Source organism: Mya arenaria, chromosome 6 (genome assembly GCF_026914265.1).
Source record: "Mya arenaria isolate MELC-2E11 chromosome 6, ASM2691426v1".
Taxonomy (NCBI): domain Eukaryota; kingdom Metazoa; phylum Mollusca; class Bivalvia; order Myida; family Myidae; genus Mya; species Mya arenaria.
Window position 1 is genome coordinate 39388778 of NC_069127.1, and position 22625 is coordinate 39411402.

At 34.0% G+C, this 22625-nt stretch overlaps 1 protein-coding gene across 2 annotated transcripts in view; it reads left to right on the plus strand.

Moving 5' to 3' along the window:
• LOC128239309 (uncharacterized) overlaps positions 1-22625 on the plus strand; it is a 169694-nt gene that overhangs the window by 145266 nt on the left and 1803 nt on the right. For both annotated transcript variants that reach the window (XM_052955904.1, XM_052955905.1), the window contains 10 exons: positions 414-511; positions 1226-1281; positions 1726-1787; positions 2391-2462; positions 8950-9036; positions 11240-11317; positions 14214-14264; positions 20181-20338; positions 21043-21117; positions 22485-22610. In XM_052955904.1, coding sequence (XP_052811864.1) covers positions 414-511; positions 1226-1281; positions 1726-1787; positions 2391-2462; positions 8950-9036; positions 11240-11317; positions 14214-14264; positions 20181-20338; positions 21043-21117; positions 22485-22610 — 863 coding nt within the window. The remainder of the gene's footprint in view (positions 1-413; positions 512-1225; positions 1282-1725; positions 1788-2390; positions 2463-8949; positions 9037-11239; positions 11318-14213; positions 14265-20180; positions 20339-21042; positions 21118-22484; positions 22611-22625) is intronic.

Genomic DNA, 22625 nt, shown 5'->3' on the forward strand with positions numbered 1-22625 from the left:
CTCTGATTGGAAAAGCGCGACATCATTTAACCAATGGTATGGGATCTTTCAATTATCAGATTTTCTTTTTTACATATGTATGTTGTAGCTAACATTTCTTTAACAATAAAATCTCAGCTGTAGAAGATTTTACTCATTTTTAATCGTGTTGAATTATTGTTTAATATGTAAATAAAAGGATTGATCACCTTTTCTTTCAGGAGGGCATGTTTGCAAATTTCCAAAGAAGTGAGAAGCTCTTGTGCACTATTTGGAATTTGCTCTCATCCACACTCTTAGGAAACATTTAATATGTCAGTAATCTACTTTATTTAATTGAAGATCTTTCAAATCCCACACTGGTCAAGAAAAAAAGCTGATTAAAAACTAAGTTCTAAAGAACACCTGAAAACATCCTTTGAATGATTTTTCAGGAGAAACGGATGAGCAAGGCAGTGGACATCATGGTTCATCATGTAGAAAACATACGCCGGGTGCACGAACGCGAACATGCTGAGCTTGAAGAGGCTAGGTATGAACATAATCATTGAATTATTTGGTCACGACATACGCTTCTTCTATGATAGACAGGAGAATAGTTCGCTTTCAAACTTGAGCACTTCTTGTCCAATTTTTTTCCAAACTTGGTTTTAATGTTAATTGGCATATCTTGGAAGAGGTTTTGAGTTATGTCCCTTTAATTTTCAAAAATCACTTTTTTATTTGAACATAGTTACCTTCTCCAATATCTGCCAATCTTTATTATAATTTTTATCCACATACTTAATAATTGGACAAGTTGTATGTCTATTTTGTGCTTATCAACAGTATCTTAAATTTCCAGAAATTCAAACCAATACTTTTGTATGTTAAGAGACAGGTGTACAATGAAACATATACTTTGAAGCCCAGGTTTGATAGATAGAGTCTTTCCTTGATAATTGTTATCAGGCGTAAAAAGTCGGAATATAGGCTGCAATAGGCGCTGTACATTTTGTTTTTATAGTCAGTTGGTTAGAAAAAATATGTATATATATATATATATATATATATATATATAAAAAAATATGTAGTGTAAAGGCTGTATACTGATAAACTGATTTCTTTTACGGCATTATCCATTTAGAAAAATAACATTTTTACAGAAAGCCTATATAAAAAAGCCTACCTTCTCTACCTATTTTGTGACCTCATCAAATCTAAAAAAAAATATATGTATATACAAAAAAGTCTTTGTGTATTTCAGAAAACTTCTACAGGACAGTCGTTCCCTTGCCCCAACCACAATGGACCTCCCAGGGGGTAAAACCTATACTCACCTTACATCTCAAAGATAATAAAAAGAAGCTTTGTGTTATCATTGGCATGCATATAGATTATTCTTTGACATAACTCTAAAAGCATTTAGTATAAAAGAATGAACATCAACATTATGCACATGTGAAGCTGGGCCCATAATTCTGGTTGTCCAGCTAGCGCAGTGGTTAGCGCACTCGCTTCTCACCAAGTCGACCTGGGTTTGAATCCCGACCTGAACGCATGTTAGTTTGGTTGATGTTCACCAAGTGGGGTTTTTTCTTCATGTTTTCGGTTTCCCCTACATCACAAGACCACACTCTCTGGCAACATCGTGCTGACGAGAGTAACTAAGTATAAGTTAATATTAACTTTCTTGACAATCTTTGTAAAATGAATAAAGTTTAATCTAATTTTGTTGATAAAGAAAGTTTACCTTGTTTGTTTCAGGTGGTGATATGTTGTCCAGAAGGTCTGTGTCCGTGTGTCAGAACAATATGTATTCTGGAAAGGTAAGGCCTTGTTGTTTTAAACATTTTTGGAAATTAGTGGACATCAGTTTCAAACAGCTAGATAATGTTACCCCTGTAAAAGGTTGTGTTTCAGCTGTCTCCCACCAGCTCCGTATCTCTTAGTGGTTTCTCCCCTTCCACAACTTAAACTATTTAACTTTTTTTACATATTTTGTCTCTGGTACCCATGGTTGTGTTTCAGCTGTCTCCTGCCTGCACCTTATCTCTCTGGGCCTTCTCCCACATCACAGTGAAAGCTTTCAAACTATTGATGCATATATTTTTACCAGTGTCCACTATTGTGTTTCAGCTATCACCCACCACCCCTGTATCTCTCAGGGGTTTCTACCCCTTGTCCATGGTTGTGTTTCAGCTGTCTCCCACCAGCCCCATATCTCTTGTTTGGCTTCTTTAAACTTTTGATACATATATTGTCACCCATGTCCATGGTTATGTTTCAGATGTCCCCCATCAGCCCAGTATCTCTTAAGTCGCTTTTCCCCCCGCGAGACCCGTATCTCTCGGGGCTATCCCTCCCACCTTTGCTAATCATTCAAACTATTGATACATATATTTTTACCTGTGTCCATGGTTGTTTTTCAGCTATCACCCACAAGCCCCCTATCTCTAGGGGGGTTCTCCCCCACCACGGCTAAAGCTATCAAATTGTTGAAGGTAGCCATAGATATTGTAGCCATATATCTTCTTATTGTTTGCTCTGTACATTGCTTTTTATCTTAGGCCTAAAAATAGCTGTTTCAGGTTGTTGAACAAATTGTAAATTTTGGCCCCTGATCGGAATTTTTAGTTTTTGGTTAACTGTTTTTCAGAGAAATAAAGTGGAGATATTTGTCATTGTTCAAAAACTTAGTCTTGGCCATTACACAGCAAACTTTTTAGATTTTAAAAAGGAAATTGGTGCACATATTGCCAGTATGCACATGTCCAGCAAGGCCAGTAACTCTGGCTTGATTAATTATGGTTAAGTTATGCCCCTTTTTTAACCAAGCAAAAACAAGCATTGGCGTTTCGTTTATGGCACTCTTGTTTGTTGCTTTGAATACAGATTCAGAAATTTCATCTTGTATAAGTCCAGTGGTTGATATTAACACAAGCCTGCAAGCCCTGCACTGGTAAAATATCTTCCTGGCTTGCTAAAATTCTGAGTTTTACATAACAGGGCTTGTTCAAAGATTTTATGCCAAGCAATAGTATAAGAATTCAGTGATAATTACATGTTTCCACAACCTTTCTCAATGACAGTGTTTTTTTGCAAATTTTAGGCTGTTTATTTGTTAATTTTACAGTTAAAAGTTAATTATGTTTGAAGGCTTTTTTTTTTTTTTTTGAAAAAAGTCAAATTTTGATGGAACAAAAGTAAAAAAAAAGTCTGGCCATTTGTCTTTTTTTCGTCATACAACCTGAAACACTACTTTTCACGCCTTATTGGGCCTTTTTTCATAAAAAAATGTAATCTGTTAATATCTATATAAGTGACCTTATTGCAATTAATATGACGCTAAGTCTGTTTGAGACAGCCCTAATAATAATTACTGATTATTTATTATCAATAATTATTGATAATTACCGACTTTTTAAAAAAAAAACATTATATTGAATCCAAGTTCCCTTGTAAATGTTTTTCCAGGGTATGTCACCTGACTTGTAAATCTTTCCATTTGTTAACAGTAATGAATATTGAAGTCAGGGTGGTTTCGGCATCAATCTTTCCATTGGTTAAACATTTATGAATATTAAATCCGGCTAGTCTTAGCGTCATGTCAATTGTTTTCCCTGAAAATGGTCTGCACACTTCTATAATGCTTATAAATCTTTTGTTCTTTAATGCTTATCCTAAATTCACATTGTTTATTTCATGTCTGATAATTTATTGTTAATCACTTGGATTCATGCAAACATGCCATATCCCCTGGCGGGAGAAAAAATACTGTCACCGGGCGGGGTTCTCGTCCCCAAACTATAGCTTATTAACACGTAACTCCAAATACATTCTCCATATTTTATTCATATATAATACACTCGCTAAGTTGTGAGAGGTCTCTTAACCTTCTCTATCTACTCCCTAACAAGAACTGATTAAAACTTACAAATACAACATACAATTTCTCATTAGGCCACGCCCATATAATTATAAGCCAACCATACAAAAACACTTATCAAACTTCATTCATACCAGCCCCTAATGTAACCTACTATTGTCTTTACCTTCAGACCAGAACTCATAAGAATCTAATTCACACCTTCATGTTATATGCTTTGATCTAAGTAATGACAACTGCTTACCAAGTTTCCTTCAATTAATTATGGAAGATACAGTATGTCCAGTAATTAAGAACAAGACTAGCAGATGTCTGTAACTAATATTTCAAAGACTATGAATTAGTACTAGACCATAACAAAATATAGTAATTAGTAACTATGATTTCCTCATGTGGACTTGTAGAGAAATCCTCATTCAATCAATTTGAGAAAAATATAAATAATCAATTTTGATATTTAAAATAATGAACTGTTTTATAACTCTGTGACACATTCTCACACTCTCAAAAATTTGCTCCGCAAATTGAAATTGTATGTCAACTATACAAAAATGTATATTCATTGTACAGAAATATTGAGATTGACAAAAAAAATATTATAATCAATTTTGATAAACAGTTATAAGCTGTTTTATGACTCTGTAAATGCTTTTCATTATGCAAACAAAACTTCACATGTTTGCATCAATTATGAACTAATAAACATATATGCATAAGACATTCAATAGCAAGTTACATATTATAAAACATGTAATACAAATCATGCACATGACAACATATTCATAAGTAAGTTAAATGTATTTCATTGAAAGTATATGTATGCAACATTTTATCAATGTCATTTCTGTAAATTTAAATGAGTCCAACTCATTACAATCCATCTGTTATAAATGCAAAGTTATTTGCAACAGTATTTCATTCTGTAATTAGAATGTATTCACATATTTTATCTGACACAACATATATAACATAAATATGTAAGTACAACCACAGTTCTGGTTGTAAGCTTAAAAGTGCCAACACAAATAATTTCAGAAGATAAATTTAAAATGATTGTGTTTTTACATATATACAAACACCAATGTCTTTTCATCTAGCAAGAACATACACTCTAATTTGGACGGTCTTTGAACTTCAAAACATCTACTTCATTATATGTCCTTATCTTTGTATTCACAACCACTATACGTACTTAATTATAATTAACCCAGTACCAATGTCTGCAAGTTCAGAGAATCGATATACTTATAATAGTCAATATATAAATGGACTTAAACGTATCAGTTCTCATTGCTAATATTAATATATAGCACATTTTTGCAATTCTTTTTTTTTTACACTTTCAATACCAAACATTTCCATGGTATTTATCTTAACAGACATAAATAGTTTAAAGGGTCCCACATAATGCATATAACACAGACAACAATAGTTGAAAATACACTTAAATAAGGTTTTAATAAAAATTGTAAATGCATATACATTCCCATTCCCCCCAAATAAGTTCAAATTGCGGCCTATAGAATTTTAAATTATCAGTATAAATGCATCTCAATAAGTAAAACCAAATTTAAATATTTAACACAATGTCTCAGGTTAGCGCTGTGGTAATTAAAGTACTATATTCATTTTTCTCTTTCTCTGAGCCTGTAGTTCACATTCCCTCTAATTCCACTGTTTCCTCTTTTCAATCCTCTTTCCCAACTTTCTCTTAAGAAACATCTGTTTGCGATTTTTCCTCTTTTCCTTATGCTGTTCTTTTGTCAACGGCCCAGCACCATCCTCGTCCTCGTCTGAATCACTGATCAGTGATGTCAGCAGAATCCGCCGTCGACGTGACTTCACAGGGGTCACATACGTCGGGATGACACTATGCTCCATTGATGTCACAGGTCAGATCCAGACACTAAGGATCCTATGGACACGCCTCCACATTTAGGTCCTCACACATGGCATAGACCCCAGCCACAAACACACGTTAAAGAATCCACTTTATTGTTCCACAAGTTTCATTTATGTTTCTAAAGCAATAGATGTGCCCTCAGATTCTCCAACATTATGTCACTGGGCGGGGTTCTCGTCCCCAAACTATAGCTTATTAACACGTAACTCCAAATACATTCTCCATATTTTATTCATATATAATACACTCGCTAAGTTGTGAGAGGTCACTTAACCTTTTCTATCCACTCCCTAACAAGAACTGATTAAAACTTACAAATACAACATACAATTTCTCATTAGGCCACGCCCATATAATTATAAACCAACCATACAAAAACACTTATCAAACTTCATTCATACCAGCCCCTAATGTAACCTACTATTGTCTTTACCTTCAGACCAGAACTCATAAGAATCTAATTCACACCTTCATGTTATATGCTTTGATCTAAGTAATGACAACTGCTTACCAAGTTTCCTTCAATTAATTATGGAAGATACAGTATGTCCAGTAATTAAGAACAAGACTAGCAGATGTCTGTAACTAATATTTCAAAGACTATGAATTAGTACTAGACCATAACAAAATATAGTAATTAGTAACTATGATTTCCTCATGTGGACTTGTAGAGAAATCCTCATTCAATCAATTTGAGAAAAATATAAATAATCAATTTTGATATTTAAAATAATGAACTGTTTTATAACTCTGTGACAATACCCTGAATTTTGACCCATCCCCTGGTCCCCTGCCGTGGGGGGGGGGGGGGGGTCCATATGCTGGAACTTAATTTTTTATTTTTTTTAACAAGCTCAAGGTTGACCGTCCGAAAAATTATTGATAATATGAGTGTGTTTCTGTATTCATTCTTATATCATAAATGAAAATATTGCGCTAAATTTCGCTGTGTAAAAATCACCTGGTGTAATATCAAAATACCCTGGAATTCAGACAAAAATCCTGTGGGATCCTCTCAAAAATATGGCATGTATGTTCATGAGTTTTTGTAATCAAAGCTTATATTCATTATCTTTTGATTTATATTTTCTTTTTTTCACAGATTTACAGCTTACTAAGGCTTACATAACATTGACAGCTACCTGCTGTAGCATTTTATTTGCAATATGAATGCAAATTTTTTATTCCACGTACTAAAAATATTGGGCCGTTATACAGCATCTTAAGTCATTTCTTAAAATTTTGCTAGTGAAATTAAATGGGAAGTATAAGTGTTTTTAAATTAAAGTATGTCTGTTCAATAAAATCCATGTCAGTCAAGTATTTTCAGATATACTGTATTATATCATGTATAGGACGCTAGCATAGATAGGACGCAGGCAAAAAAAATAGTTGAAAAAATGGGTAAAAACCCTTAATATATAAGATAGGACGCAGCGGAAAAATGTCAAAATCGGAGCTGAAAAATTGAGGTTGGTAAAGTATTAATAACATATATTGAAGTAAAAAAAATGTATATCAGGCATATTTCGATAACTGTCTTGTGTATTTCGATAATTATCGTCGTATTTCGGTAATTTAACATTTCGGTAATTTAGTGTACACAACAATGATATAAGTCTTGACATTTTGAGAACATTCACGCATATTATAAGACTAATACAAATGCTGTAATAGCACGCCTTCTGACTGACACTCAACCGTTGCAACCGTTGCATTAGTTCCGACAGGCCTTCTGAATGACAGTCAACCGTTGCAACCGTTGCAAAACTGTGTATCGTCAAAACTGATGATTGTTTTGATAAGGCTTGTTGCTGCGCGGAATAAAGCATGTCAGGCATAATTAATGCGTGTCGGTAATTATCCTTGCCAGCGGAAGGCACGACGGGTAAAGTGCGAACAAACAACCATACCATATTACCATCGCAATAGTCCGTTCTATTGATGTTTTTCTAATGACAGACAGCGGGTGTTTTTCACACCTTGGCACATTTGAAAAGATTTGATAGTGACAAAAATGCTACTTTGTGTTATGCACATTCCTTTATTATTTTTTTAAAACAGTAACATACAACAAAATGTTTTGTAAAATATCGAAACATTAAAATCATGAACAACGATTAATTGATATTTACCTCCTTTGCCGATTTTCCGTTGCCGTTATAACTCAATCCAGTTAAAGTGCTGACTCACATTGAGTTTTTGTGAGTAGCGTCCCTTTTGTAAACAAGTAAACACTCATGTTTGTTTTCAATTTATTTATCAATAAATCATTTTAAAGTAAACATTCAATATATTTCTGCTTGTGTTAACTTGCGTGATTTTACCTATGTCAGTTGTTCTCTTCGGTGACGCAGTACAGATACTTACTATTACCGCGTTCTTCCACGTTCTGATATTTTCTACCTGAAATGGACTTGGAAAAAAACAGATGAAATTCTAATAGCATAGAAAGGACGCAGGCAATTTTTAAGACGAGAATTGGGGGTAAAAAAGTGCGTCCTATGCATGATATAATACGGTAATTAAATTATTATATCATTTGATCAGTTAAATACTTAACTTAGGAAAATGACTTATGATAAGATATTACTTAAGATGTTGTATGAAGATTGGCCCTGTACTTCAGCAATCAGACTATTTTTCAGCTCCTGTAATAGATTATTATCTCTTTATTATAAAGCTCATGAAATGATACTTTCTTATGTTAAAATACCTACATTGTATTACACTTTCAGATTAAACATTTACAGAACACTTATTAAAAAAAAATATACATATATATCCAAAATTGACATATGATTGTCAAATGTTCATCAACATTAAGACTGTATTACATTGAGAATAAATATTCGAGTAATTTCAATAATTTTTTCTTGTTCTCTTTTGCATGTTATCCAAAACTTGATCCTCAGCTCTGTAGAGCTTTTTTTAATCTCTCATGAATAAGGTGAAAGCATTAAGGTTCTAAGTGGCTTTAAATAAAGAAACAGATAGATTAGTTTTGGTTTGACTTATCCTTATACGTTGTCACTGGTTGTCCTTGTCATGAAATAGATTTGATAGTTTTTAGTGCATATACATTAGTATAATGTAACCTTGCATATAAATAGTTTTTAGTGCATATACATTAGTATAATGTTACCTTGCATATATAAATGAGTACAAGTATAATGTAACCTTTGTTATCTTTTTTCAGGCATCTCGGAGAAGAGTGAGTGAGATAGCGCTGCCCAAGGTTCTGGGCGGGACAGGGGCCGCAACTCTTCACCCTTCTGCCTCAATGGTATGTATCCATGGTAACGATTATACAACAATTTGGTTTCTCTATATCTCTTATTCTAGGAATGCTTACATATTAAATAGTGTTTTAATGGGATTTTTTTAGGAAATTGAATTCGTTTTTGTAGGTTTTGTAAAATGTTTATTTTTTCTAAATGGAATCTTTACTTTTATGTTTTTGTTGAAATTCTATTTTAATATTGTTCATATCTTTTACAAAAATCACTTTCTGTTTATGTTATTTGAAAAGTTTTAAATGTGTTTTTATGTTATTGTCAGCAGCAAACTTAAAATATAAAAACCGTAAGCATTTCTTATGTAGTAAAAAAATTCACAATATTTTCTGTTGTATATACACAAGTTTTAATAGGTTTTGGTTTCACCTTAAAGTCTGATGATGCCATTTTAGCAATTTGTTCAATGGTAGAAATTATCCAAACTTCACTTAAATAATAACATATATTTAAAGGTTCATATCCAAAAATTATTAAAGGTAATATCTAAAATTTATTGAGGGTATATCCAAAATTTGGGAAAGATAATATCCAAGATTTGAAAAGGTAATATCCAAAAATTGGGAACGGTAATATCCAAAAATTAGGGAAGGTTGTAACCAAGATTAGGAAAGGTAATATTCAAAAAGTTGGACAGGTAATATCCAAGATTTGGGTAGGTAATATCCAAGATCTGGGAAGGTAATATCCAAAAAATGGGGAAGGTAATATTCAAAAATTGGTAAAGGTAATATCCAAAATTGGGAAATGTAATATCCAATATTTGTTAAGGTAATACCCAAAATTGTGGAAGGTAATATCCAAGATTAGGGAAGTAATATGCAAATTGGGGAAGGTAATATCCAAGATAAGGGAAGGTAATATCCAAAAATTGGGGAAGGTAATATCCAAAACTTGGGTAAGGTAATATCCAAAACTTGGGTAAGGTAATATCCAAAACTTGGGGAAGGTAATATCCAAAAATTGAGGAAGGTAATATAAAAAAAAATTGTATAAAGTAATAACTAAATTCATTGAAGATAATATCCAAAATTCATTCAAGATAATATTAAAAAAACTCAATTCATATCCAGAATTTAAATTGCATGTTAGAACTCTGTGTGTGAATTAGACTAGGTTGGCATGGAATTATCAGTTTCTTAAATAAGTATCCACATATACACACTTCCGGTCTTTTTGTTTGAAAAGTAAAATATTTATATGTGTTTAGTGCATGTTTTACACTTTAAGCTGTACCCTTTCTTTAGTTCATTAAAGAAATGAGTCCATGTGTATGTTAAATATGACTGTGAAATATGAAAATTAAAAGTGGGAGTGCATTTGAAAATATAAGTGATTGAATAACCAGAATGATATAAGGTAAAGGCTGCTTGAATAAGCTCAACATAAAATGTTTTAAAACAAAATAAAACCTAACAGCCACACAGGGTAAAAGAATATAGGACATTTTTAGCTCGTCTATTTTTCTGAGAGGAAAAGGTCAAGGTATTATGGTTCTCATGCAAAAAACTTCGGCCATAACTCAATAACTTTTCAAGATATTGAAATGCTACCCTAAAGTTGTGTCCCTTGATTGGCTGTGAAAAACATACAACCAGTTTTACATGATTATGCCAGTTAATTTTAAGTTAGCTATTATAGTGCATAGAATGATTGAAAGCTTAATAGTATCATCCTCGGCAACCATGGTACATTCTTCCGTTAATTTCGTATATACCTTGGAAAAATTGACTGACAAAATCTCATTTATATGAATATGCATGAGGCAGGGGAGACAACTCATCTTCCATTGAAATTGCAAAGGCCGATTAAATACTCGTCAATAACCCTGTACTGTCAGGTGTCCCCACAGGCGAGTGGTCTAAGTGCTGGTTTACAATTCGTAGTAAACAGGTAGACCGAGTTCAATTTTAGTTTTCGCCAGAATCCTTTTTCTATAGGAAAACGTAAGTATAAGTGTCTGTGCATATGTAGATTTCCTGAGAATTTCCTTGCAGAACCAATGAAACTGCCACATTAATTATTCTTAATCATGAGATTTTTTAGCCAAATTGCCCAGTGTACACAACGCAATCAAATTCTGATGACATCTTGCATTGAGATGAAGGATTAAGTTGTTTTATATATTTGACTAACATTATTAAAGAAAGGGTACTGACTGTTTGATTTTACACTGGTTGCATGTTGATGTAGGACATGTCGTATAGCGACCCTAGGACCTCCCCCCGAGGCCCTCCCTTCAGGCAAGAGAGCATTCTCGATGATGAGGAGGTAAGCTGAGTTGATCAAATGCCAAGCTCTCCCACCCCTGCATTAGTATAGTGGGGAATGCCATCCCCACCCCTTCATAGATATATTTATAGTGGAGAATGCCATCCTCACCCATGCATAGATATAAAAAAATTATATATAGTAGAAAACGCAATCCCCATGCCTGCAAAGATATATGTTTGATGGAAAATATCATCTTCACCCACATATAGATAGTAAATGTAGCGTAGAGTGGCTCTGAAATAAGTGGTTCAAATGATAATACAGTCGAAACCGGTTTGCTAGATATCCAGGGACCGGCCAAAATACTTTGAGCCTTGCGAATATCGAGCCATGCAGGAATGCTTACATAGGTAAAAAAAAATTTTAACCAACGAGTAAATCGAGCCAAGCGATATCGAGCCAACCTACTTGGACTGTATTCGAATATGCTTTATAGACCAATGTGTGACATCACCCTTGTACAAGAACTCAATTAGAATTCATAGAAATAGAATATACAACAAATATATATTGAGTCATAGCATAAAGATGACAAATTTTGATTTCATTTATAATGTTTGGTCTTCAGTCAAGGGATTGTTACAGCCCTTGTTTCATGGCATTCTTGTCGCTTCTTAACATAAACCTTGGCCTTGACTTAAAAATTAGTAAATCTGTAATCTTTGAACCACTTGTTATGCCATCTTTATTGCATCCCACAATGCATTGCGCACTAGATGGTTCAGTAATTACCCCACCCATGTAAGCACTTTGGTGGTTGGTGACAGGAGCTAGTTGGCTCGAAAGTGGTTTAGTTGACTGTTTTATACTTATTTTTTTTCTACAAATAAGACTTATCAAAGTAATCGTATAACATTGGCACCTCATACTTTTGCATGTGTTTAGATGGATAACCTGGAGTGGTTTTGGAACTTGTTCTGGTTTGGTATAGAGGTATTAGTTAATAGTGAAGTGTCACCTTTAGTTACAGTTTTATTTGCGACATTTTTCTGGGTTTTTTTAAACGTATCATGTTCATTTTGCACTGTTTCATGTTGTTTTTTTCATCACTGTGTTTATATAACTTTTTCACATCATAGTCTGTAAATGCTCTTGTGTTTGATAACAGTTTTTATACTCCGGTTCATAGAATGGGACATTTCACCAGTCTGTGAAGTATAGCGACATCCAGTATGTTGCCCGATCAATAAGTTTAGAAGCATTAATTTTGTCCAATCATCATCAAATTTGGTCTGAATGTGCATGGGTATAATATCTTGATAAATCATCACTTTCAGAAATATACAGCACTTGCTGTGTCATGTAATACATGTCTCTTAAGCTACTATATTACTATAGCCACTGTTGGAGTTTCCATTTTCAAGTTTACAATTGTTCTCCAAAATCGTATGTCAACAATTTAAGTTAGGCTATTCTTGCAAAACAGACTTGGGTTTGGACATTTGTATTAGGCCTAGAAATCTCGGAAACAACTTGATGTTATCTTCAAAATAATGTGTGTAATGTAGGTGACATATCAGTGAACAACCTCACACACACAATACGGTTAAATGTATAATACCAGTATTTACAAAGTCAAATTTTACTCAAATATTAATTTCATTCAATTGCATGCGGGAAAGATTATTCAAAACATACATTTGTAATACTAATACTCATGTTCATTCAAGTTCCGATTTCAAATTAATTTCTTTACTTTAATTTTCCTTTCTGTATATTTGTAGTATTCAAACTTGACCTCATTGTTATAATCAAACTTTACCTCATTTACAGTGTTTAAACTTTACCTTATTTGTAGTATTCAAACTTTACCTCATTTGTAGTATTCAAACTTTACCTCATTTGTAGTATTCAAACTTTACCTCATTTGTAGTATTCAAACTTTACTACATTTGTAGTATTCAAACTTTACCTCATTTGTAGTATTCAAACTTTACTACATTTGTAGTATTCAAACTTTAACACATTTGTAGTATTCAAACTTTACCTCATTTGTAGTATTCAAACTTTACCTCATTTGTAGTATTCAAACTTTACCTCATTTGTAGTATTCAAACTTTTCCTCATTTGTAGTATTCAAACTTTACCTCACTTGTAGTATTCAAACTTTACCTCATTTGTAGTATTCAAACTTTACCTCATTTGTAGTATTCAAACTTTACCACATTTGTAGTTTTGTAGTATTCGAACTTTACCTCACGTGTAGTTTTCAAACTTTACCATATTTGTTGTATTCAAACTTTACCTCATTTGTAGTATTCAAACTTTACCACACTTGTAGTTTTGTAGTATTCGAACTTTACCTCACGTGTAGTATTCAAACTTTACCATATTTGTTGTATTCAATATTAACCACATTTGGAGTATTCATACTTCACCTCATTTGAAGTTTTTATACTTTACCTCATTTGTTGTATTCAAACTTTACCTCATTTGTTGTATTCAAACTTTACCTCAATGCTCATTTGTAGTGTTCACAATTCACCATTGCTTGTGCTCACACTTCAGCATATGATTGTTCACATTTCACCACTATTAGTGTTCACACTTCATTATTTGCAGTGTTCACACTTCACTATTTTCAGTGTTCACACTTCACCATATATAATGTTCACATTTAACCCTTGATAGTGTTTACACTTTTCCATCATAAGCATTCAATTTTCACCATTTGTAGAGTTCGTACTTCACCATTTGTAGTGTTCACACTTAATTAATTGTTGTATTCACTATCATTTGCAGTGTTCACACTTCACCACTGTAGTGTCCACACTTTATTAATTGTTGTAATCACCTATCATTTGCAGTGTTCACAATTCACCACTTGTAGTGTTCACACTTTACCATTTGTGGTGTTCACACTTCACCACTGTGGCTTTTTTCTCATCTCCAGGGCAGTAATATCCATGTAGTGCACCTAGATGTAGACCAGGGGGACCAAGGAGTAAGACTGTTTGCTAGATACACCCACCATGTCCCACCCACCCAGAAAATCCTTGAGTTGTTTGCTACCAGAATTTAATCTTCCTATCAAATTCCACTGACTGTCTTCTGCTATACTTTTCATACTTTTCTGTTTAAATTTCAGAGATAAACTTTTTCTGCAACTTCCCATCTATGGCTTCAAAAATCGTTGAGTTATGTCTCTATTTATTGATTTACAGTAAACCTCGTTTCCGCAAAAGAACTTCGCTCGGGTTGACATTAACCTATCTTACACTCTCAGCATTAGAAAACAACAACAGATATATTTTTGTCATAGACTTTGTGTTTTCATTAGCGGTAGCCTTGACCTTTTTCCAAAGCGAAAAAATAATAAAAAAATATTGTCATGAAACTTAGTCATAATGACACCAGTAACAATATGCTTATATATAGCAAAAAATTCTAACTCTAGCTTTTATATTATTGTTTAGTTATGCCCTTGATCAACTGAAAAATAATGGATGAGCATTAGTACCCACTCAAGGTGCTCTGTTGACAGACATTTCTGTAATTTCCAAGTCAATATTTCATGTCTCATTTTTACCACCAAAGATTGGTAGTAAAAATAAATGTTGTTCTTTTAATTTCCTGTATTCTGAATGAGTAAATTACAGCAGAATTTCTATGAATGGATTCCCTCCCTTCCTTCAAATTTGTTGTCATATATTATCTCCCTTAGTGTTGTTTATAACCTTAAATGTGTCGTTGCTCTTCAATTGGTTGCATTAATGTGTGTTACCTCCCTGTAATTAAAATGCACCATATGGACATATTCTCACCCAATTACTCTTTTAGGAGGATGTTCATGCTTTCCTGATCAATGTTCATGCCTAACTGATCAATGTTCATGTCTGTCTGATTTTTATCAATGTTTATGCCTTTCTGATCTCTGATCATGCTTTCCTGATCTCTGATCAATGTTCATGCTTTCCTGATCTCTGATCAATGTTCATGCTTTCCTGATCTCTGATCAATGTTCATGCTTTCCTGATCTCTGATCAATGTTCATGCTTTCCTGATCTCTAATCAATGTTCATGCTTTCCTGATCTCTGATCAATGTTCATGCTTTCCTGATCTCTGATCAATGTTCATGCTTTCTTGATCTCTAATCAATGTTCATGCTTTCCTGATCTCTGATCAATGTTCATGCTTTCCTGATCTCTGATCAATGTTCATGCTTTCCTGATCTCTGATCAATGTTCATGCTTTCCTGATCTCTGATCAATGTTCATGCTTTCCTGATCTCTGATCAATGTTCATGCTTTCCTGATCTCTGATCAATGTTCATGCTTTCCTGATCTCTGATCAATGTTCATGCTTTCCTGATCTCTGATCAATGTTCATGCTTTCCTGATCTCTGATCAATGTTCATGCTTTCCTGATCTCTGATCAATGTTCATGCTTTTCTGATCTCTAATCAATGTTCATGCTTTCCTGAGCTCTGATCAATATTCATGCCTTACTGAGCTCTGATTAATGTTCATGACTTCCTGATCAATGTTCATGACTTATTCATCAATCTTGCCTTCCTAATTGTTGTTATGCTTTCTGGATCAACGTTGTATTATTTGTCATGGATGTCCAGAGTGCTAAGGAAAGCTATGCATGTGTTCCTGCTTGCTTGTGCTCTGTATATCTGCTCCTTCTAGCTTTGAACTAGGCTATTGCTGATTTTCTTTAAATATGTTTTGTTGCTATATATCTTGTTCGTTTATGCTATTTTAGGGCAACATTCCAAATGTAAGTTTCGCTGAATACTCTTCAAGAGTATGAACTAGAATAGCTTCACAAATCTGAGGTGTTTTCACACGGGTTGGAAACACTGGCTCCAGCTCTTTTAGGTGCTTTATAGAAAAAAGAGTCAATGACACTTCCAAGCTAGAGACAAAGAGTTGATATCAAGATAAAGTATGACTTGTTATTTTATCAGATATCACAATTATGACGGCTTATTTGAGAAATCGGGGAATGCAGTTCCATATAAATATGTTTGATCTTACATGTATATTGGTTATTTTGTAAACATTTTGTTTATGGATTAATAAGAAAGAATCTTTCATGAAACACATGCATTTTACAAACAGAAGTTTATAGTTTCACCAATTTTCAGCTGAATTTCACTAAAGAAAAATACATAAGAAGCTTAAATAAAACATTTATATGGCACTGCATTCCCCGATTTCTCAAATATGCCCTCATAATTGTAATTTTAGGTGATTTTATCATGATGTCGGCTCTTTGCATCTAGCTCGGAAGCGTCATTGGCTCTTTTTTCTACACAATTGAACTAAAAGAGTTGAAGCCACTGTTTTGCATCTGTGTTTTATGTTGTATTATTTCTAACATTTTCTAGCTATTCTGTTCACTAGATTTAATTTCTAATCCGCTGTGCTGTACTATAATACATTTTTTTTTCTTAATTGTTGATGTCTATTACCGTATTATATCATGTATAGGACGCGCATAGATAGGACGCAGGCAAAAAAATAGTTGAAAAACGGGTAAAATCCCTTAATATATAAGATAGGACGCAGCGGAAAAATGTCAAAATCGGAGCCGAATAATAAAGGTTGGTAAAGTATTTATAACATATATTGAAGTAAAAAAAAATGTATATCAGGCATATTTCGATAACTGTCTTGTGTATTTCGATAATTATCGTCGTATTTTGGTAATTTAGTGTACACAACAATGATATAAGTCTTGACATTTTGAGAACATTCACGCATATTATAAGAATTATACAAATGCTGTAATAGTCCCGACACGCCTTCTGACTGACAGTCAACCGTTGCAATAGTTCGGACATGCCTTCTGAATGACAGTCAACCGTTGCAACCGTTGCAAAACTGTGTATTGTCAAAACTGATGATTGTTTTGATAAGGCTTGTCGCTGTGCGGAATAAAGCATGTCAGGCATAATTAATGTGTGTCGGTAATTATCCTTGCCAGCGGAAGGCACTACGGGTAAAGTGCGAACAAACAACCATACGTTTTTACCATCGCAATAGTTCGTTCTATTGATGTTTTTCTAATGACAGACAACGACTGTTTTTCACACCTTGGCACATTTGAAAAGATTTGAATGTGACAATAATGCTACTTTGCGTTATGCACATTCCTTTATCAATTTTTTAAAACAGTAACATACAACAAAATGTTTTGTAAAATATCGAAACATTAAAATCATGAACAACGATTAATTGATATTTACCTCCTTTCCCGATTATCTGTTGCCGTTATAACTCAATCCAGTTAAACGCTGACTCACATAGAGTTTTTGTGAGTAGCGTCCCTTTTGTAAAAAAGTAAACACTCATGTTTGTTTTCAATTTATTTCTCAATAAATCATTTTAAAGTAAACATTCAATATATTTCTGCGTGTGTTAACTTGCGTGATTTTACCTATGTCAGTTGTTCTCTTCGGTGACGCAGTACAGATACTTACTATTACCGCGTTCTTCCCCGGTCCAATATTTTCGACCTGAAATGGACTTGGAAAAAACCAGATGAAATTCTAATAGCATAGAAAGGACGCAGGCAATTTTTAAGACGAGAATTGGGGGTAAAAAAGTGCGTCCTATGCATGATATAATACGGTATGTTACTCATAATATTAATGGTATTTAATTTATTTATGTACTGAATTGAAAAAATCCTGAAAAATCTGTCCCCTCTGTTCCACCATAATTTATGCAATGTAGATTGATATTCAAGAAAACATTGAGGATTGATTTTGGCAATGATACTTATACCGTATTTTCACGACTATAAGACGGGGAAATTGCGTCCCGATTTTTAACCCCAAAGTAGGGTCTTATAAGCGAGTCGATAAAATATTAAAAAAAGATTCAACCTTTTTAACCTACCTCCAAATAGAGAGCTCACAGTTGACCGCCATTTTCTTTGAGTAAAACAAAAACAGTTACCGCGAAAGTCGATAATTGTCCGTTGAGCTTGAACATTTTTACACATTCGGAGGAATTCAAGCATTTTAGATTTGCTGAAAAATTGACCCCGTCTTATAAGCGAGTCGAAACAAAAAGCACCAGATTTCATGGGCAAAGTAAGGGGGTCGTCTTATAAGCGAATCGCCTTATAGTCGAGAAAATACGGTAATAGGGCAATATCAATTATCATTTTAAATCAGTTTTAATATTCTAGTAGGTGTACCATCTTTAAGACAAACAAGTGTTTTATTTGGGTTTTGCATTTTTGTGCAGGCCAAATGACAATCAAGGACTTTTCAAAATGTCTGTTCATTAATTTTACATACCCATAGATCGATTCTTAGGAATGCACCTAAAAATGGATTTGTAGGGTATATTATCAATAAGTCTATTTTTATGTAAGTAAAAGGTAGCATATTACTTGTTGTTTGCATTATTTTGTGTGCTAATGACAATCAAGGAATTCTAAAATTTTCTGTTCATTACTTTTATGTAGATGCACCAAAAAACACCTAGTATTAGTTGGAGTCCAATTTTAACAATCTAGGGACAGTTTTCTGTAAATCACCAAATTTGAACTTTAACAATACATACAGGCAAAACCAGTCGACTCGATAACCTGAGGCTCAATCCTGCTTCATGAGCTCTGAAATATTTTGGCTGGTCCCTTGGATATCCAGCCAACAAGTTTCAACTGTAGAAGAAAATATTTTGTGTTTATTCATTTATTGTTCAGTTAATTCTGTTTCCATAGATCTTTTGATTTACAATTCTTTATTTTGCCTTTATATGATCGAGCTGTAGGACATTCATTTAAAACATTGACTTTTACATTTCTATCACCAATGGGAGCACCTCGGCCATCTTCGCCATATGACGAGCAAATTGTTTGAGGGAAAATATGTCTGAGGTGCTCCGATTGTTCTATAACCAGCAAACATTGAATAAATTATACCTCCATATTATGTCTTCAAATATATATATTATTCCATATAAAAATCACATTCAGTTAACTTCTTTATCACTCAATCACTCAATTCTTTATTTCTTAAGAAGTACATCAATTTTTTCCACATGAAAATATTTTGGAAAGATCATGTCATTTTTACTCTTCTTTGGTACTCCAGAGTTCAGTTGAATGTATTTTCTTAAAGGGACTAGACACCAGATGATTAAATTGAAAGAAAAAAGAAAATTGTCAAAGATTTACATAAAATTGATCAGTTGTCTACATCGCATTGAATCTTACTTACTGATGTATCACATTGCTTATGACACAAGTATCTTTCACAGTTTTTTTGTGTATTTTTCTATTTCAAAATTAACTGGGTCTGTCTACCATGTAAATCCCAGTTAGTTTAAAAAATAGCATGTTTGGTACTAATCACGTAACTTTCACATGCTCAATATACACACTTCAAGCTTGGAAACCAATATACGCTTTTTTTAGACGGGTAAACTCAGCTGAGATATGTATTTGCCCATTTTGGGACCATCTGGTGTCTAGCCCCTTTAAAAAATACTGAAAAAGATGCTATCTAACCTAGAAACATTTGGATGCATGTTTAATCTGTTTTACAAACATAGATTGGTTGTCATGTTGTTGACATGCATACATATTTCTATTTGTGATTTTTTTGCCGTAGAAAATAACATGCTTTATAAAGTATATTGATGTTTTAAAAAAACACATAAACTAAAAAAATGCTTTTAATAGTTCCCTAGCGATTTGAGTCATTTTGCCAGATAATGTTTTTAGATTTTTAATCAAATTTGTGTGCAATAAAAATTGTCGGGGCAGAAGATTTTCAAAGGGGGCAGATGGAATTGAAAATCTATAAAAACAATTATGAAGCCTTTTCCAATCTCCGACCATACTTTCTCTAAAGCGTGTTTCACAGGAAATTGCTGGTTCCCTCTTCAGGATGCGCGGAGCCGGTTTCAGGCTGCAGTGGCTCACACTTCTATGAAGTCTGCAGTGGCCAACACCCTCCGCAAGGCCTCCCTGGAGAAGCAGGGTAATGTGCGCATCTCCCCCACACCAACACCACCACACATGTCCCGAGAAAACTCCAGTGATAGGTATACAAAACTTCTAAGTTTAAGTAGTTAGATAGAGGGTGAGGGTTAGAGTGGTCTAGTTTGTATTATGGATGTCCGACTCTCACCGAAGAGGTTGAAAGTTTAGTCCCTACCAAAGGATATGTTTTTTCATGGCCTCTCAAAATGGTTTAAACTTTAAAAAAAAACTAAAAAAACTAGCGGATTCTATAAGCTATCAGCTTTTGTCACAAGCTAAATGAAATTGGTACAATTAAACTATACTGAAGTGAAGGGAAACACTTTGTATTGTTCTTTTCTGTTTTGCCATCCATGGCACCACAGCTTATTCAAAACCTATGTGATAATGTATAGGTAATGAATAAGCTGGGGTGCCAAGGATGCTGTTTTTCCTACACAAATGTAGAGATAAGTATTTGACTGCCCTAGGCTAGTGTAAACAACTGGCGAGAAAAGCATTTTTAAAGGGCTAGACCTCACATCTTAATTGTTATATTTTTTATTTACGTCATAAATGTTTCATTACATTATGATAAAACGGTATTAACCAAAATTCTCAACTCAACCATTAGGTGTTTGCAAGACAACTACAGCCTTTGATGGTATACGGTTTTGATCATGAAAGTATTGAAGTCTGTCTGGAATGGAAAAGTTGGAAGACAGTTTATATTCTGTGTATATTATAATTTAAGCTTTTTAAATCATTGGGTTTTTCCTACCTACAGCTCAGCTGCCAAGGTGACGGATGTCCAAGACAAGGAGAAACAGAAGAACATGGAGGAGGAGGCCTTTAAAAAGGGGTGAGTACAGACAACAGGGTGTGAGAACACCTCGGCCATTCTACATCAAAACCAACTTGGACGTATATGGACGGTTTACAATGTCAGAAATGTGTAGTAATTTCATTTTAGCAGTTAAACTGTACACAACTCTTGAGAATCTTATAAATATATGCAATAATACACTTCACTGGCAATCAATTTAAACTTTAAATAATACTATTATTATGATGTCCCCCTTCGAAGAAGAGGGGTATATTGCTTTGCATAAATGTCAGTCGTCGGCCAGTAGACCAAAGCTTGTCCGAGTGATAACTCAACAATTCCTTGACGTATGGTCATCAAACTTCACATGAAGATAGGGCCTGACCAGTAGATGACCCCTATTGATTTAAGGGGTCATCGGGTCATAGGTCAAAGTCACAGTGACCTTAAATGGTAAGAGGATTTTAAAGCTTGTCAGGGTGATAAATCAACAATGCCTAGACCCATGGTCATCAAACTTGACATGGAGGCTGGGCCTGCCCAGTAGATGACCCCTATTGATTTAAGGGGTCATCGGTCAAAGGTCAAGGTCACATTGACCTTGAATGAAAAGAAGTTGTCTGAATGACAACTCGACAATGCCTTTACCCATGGCCCTCAAACTTGTCTTGAAGGTAGGGCCTGACCAGTAGATGTCCCCTCTTGATTTTCGTTTTCATCAGGTCAAAGGTCAAGGTCACAGTGTCCTTTAACACGAAAAAAGTTAACAAAGCTTTTCCCAGTGATATCTCAACAATGCCTGGACCTATGATCATCAAACTTGACCAGGAGGTTCGGCCTGACCTGTAGATGACCCCCTTTTAATTTAAGGGGTCATCAAGTCAAAGGTTTTTGAACACAAAAAGCTTGTCTGTGTGATAACTTGACACTGCCTGCACCCATGGCCCTAAAACTTGACTTGGAGGTGCATGCATATTTCATTCAATTGTCCAAATAATCCTGACAACATGGCGCTCAGGGTGGCATAATGTTTGACAAACATCACTTGTTTAAATTTAAAAGTTCTGGCTTTTAACAGCTCAAAAAAAGATTTACCAGAATATATGACAATATGGATAGGACTATTTTTTGTGAAGTAAGTCTGATAACTCGAAGATTCAATTTTTTCACCTTGTGTTTTGGGGCCATTTTCCCAATGTTTTAAATCCTCGACACCATTATTTAATTATTTGAAAACAATGGTGAATTAAATATTCTATGTTTAAATTTCCGACCTGATCGATTCATATACAAATCACAAAAAAAGACAACTTTAATTTTACCCTTGTGAAATTTAATCAATTCAAGGTATTCAGCTTTTAATGTTTTTTGTTTTATTTTTGGAAAAATGTTTCTTTTTTCAGGTATGAACAGGGTCTAAGAGCGAACCTTGGCCAGGATTTGTCGAGCCTTCGTGAACAGCAGAACAACATCAACGAAAGTCTTGGTGAAATCATGGACTCCATAGACTCCCAGATGGAGGAACCCAAGTATGTTTTTAAAAT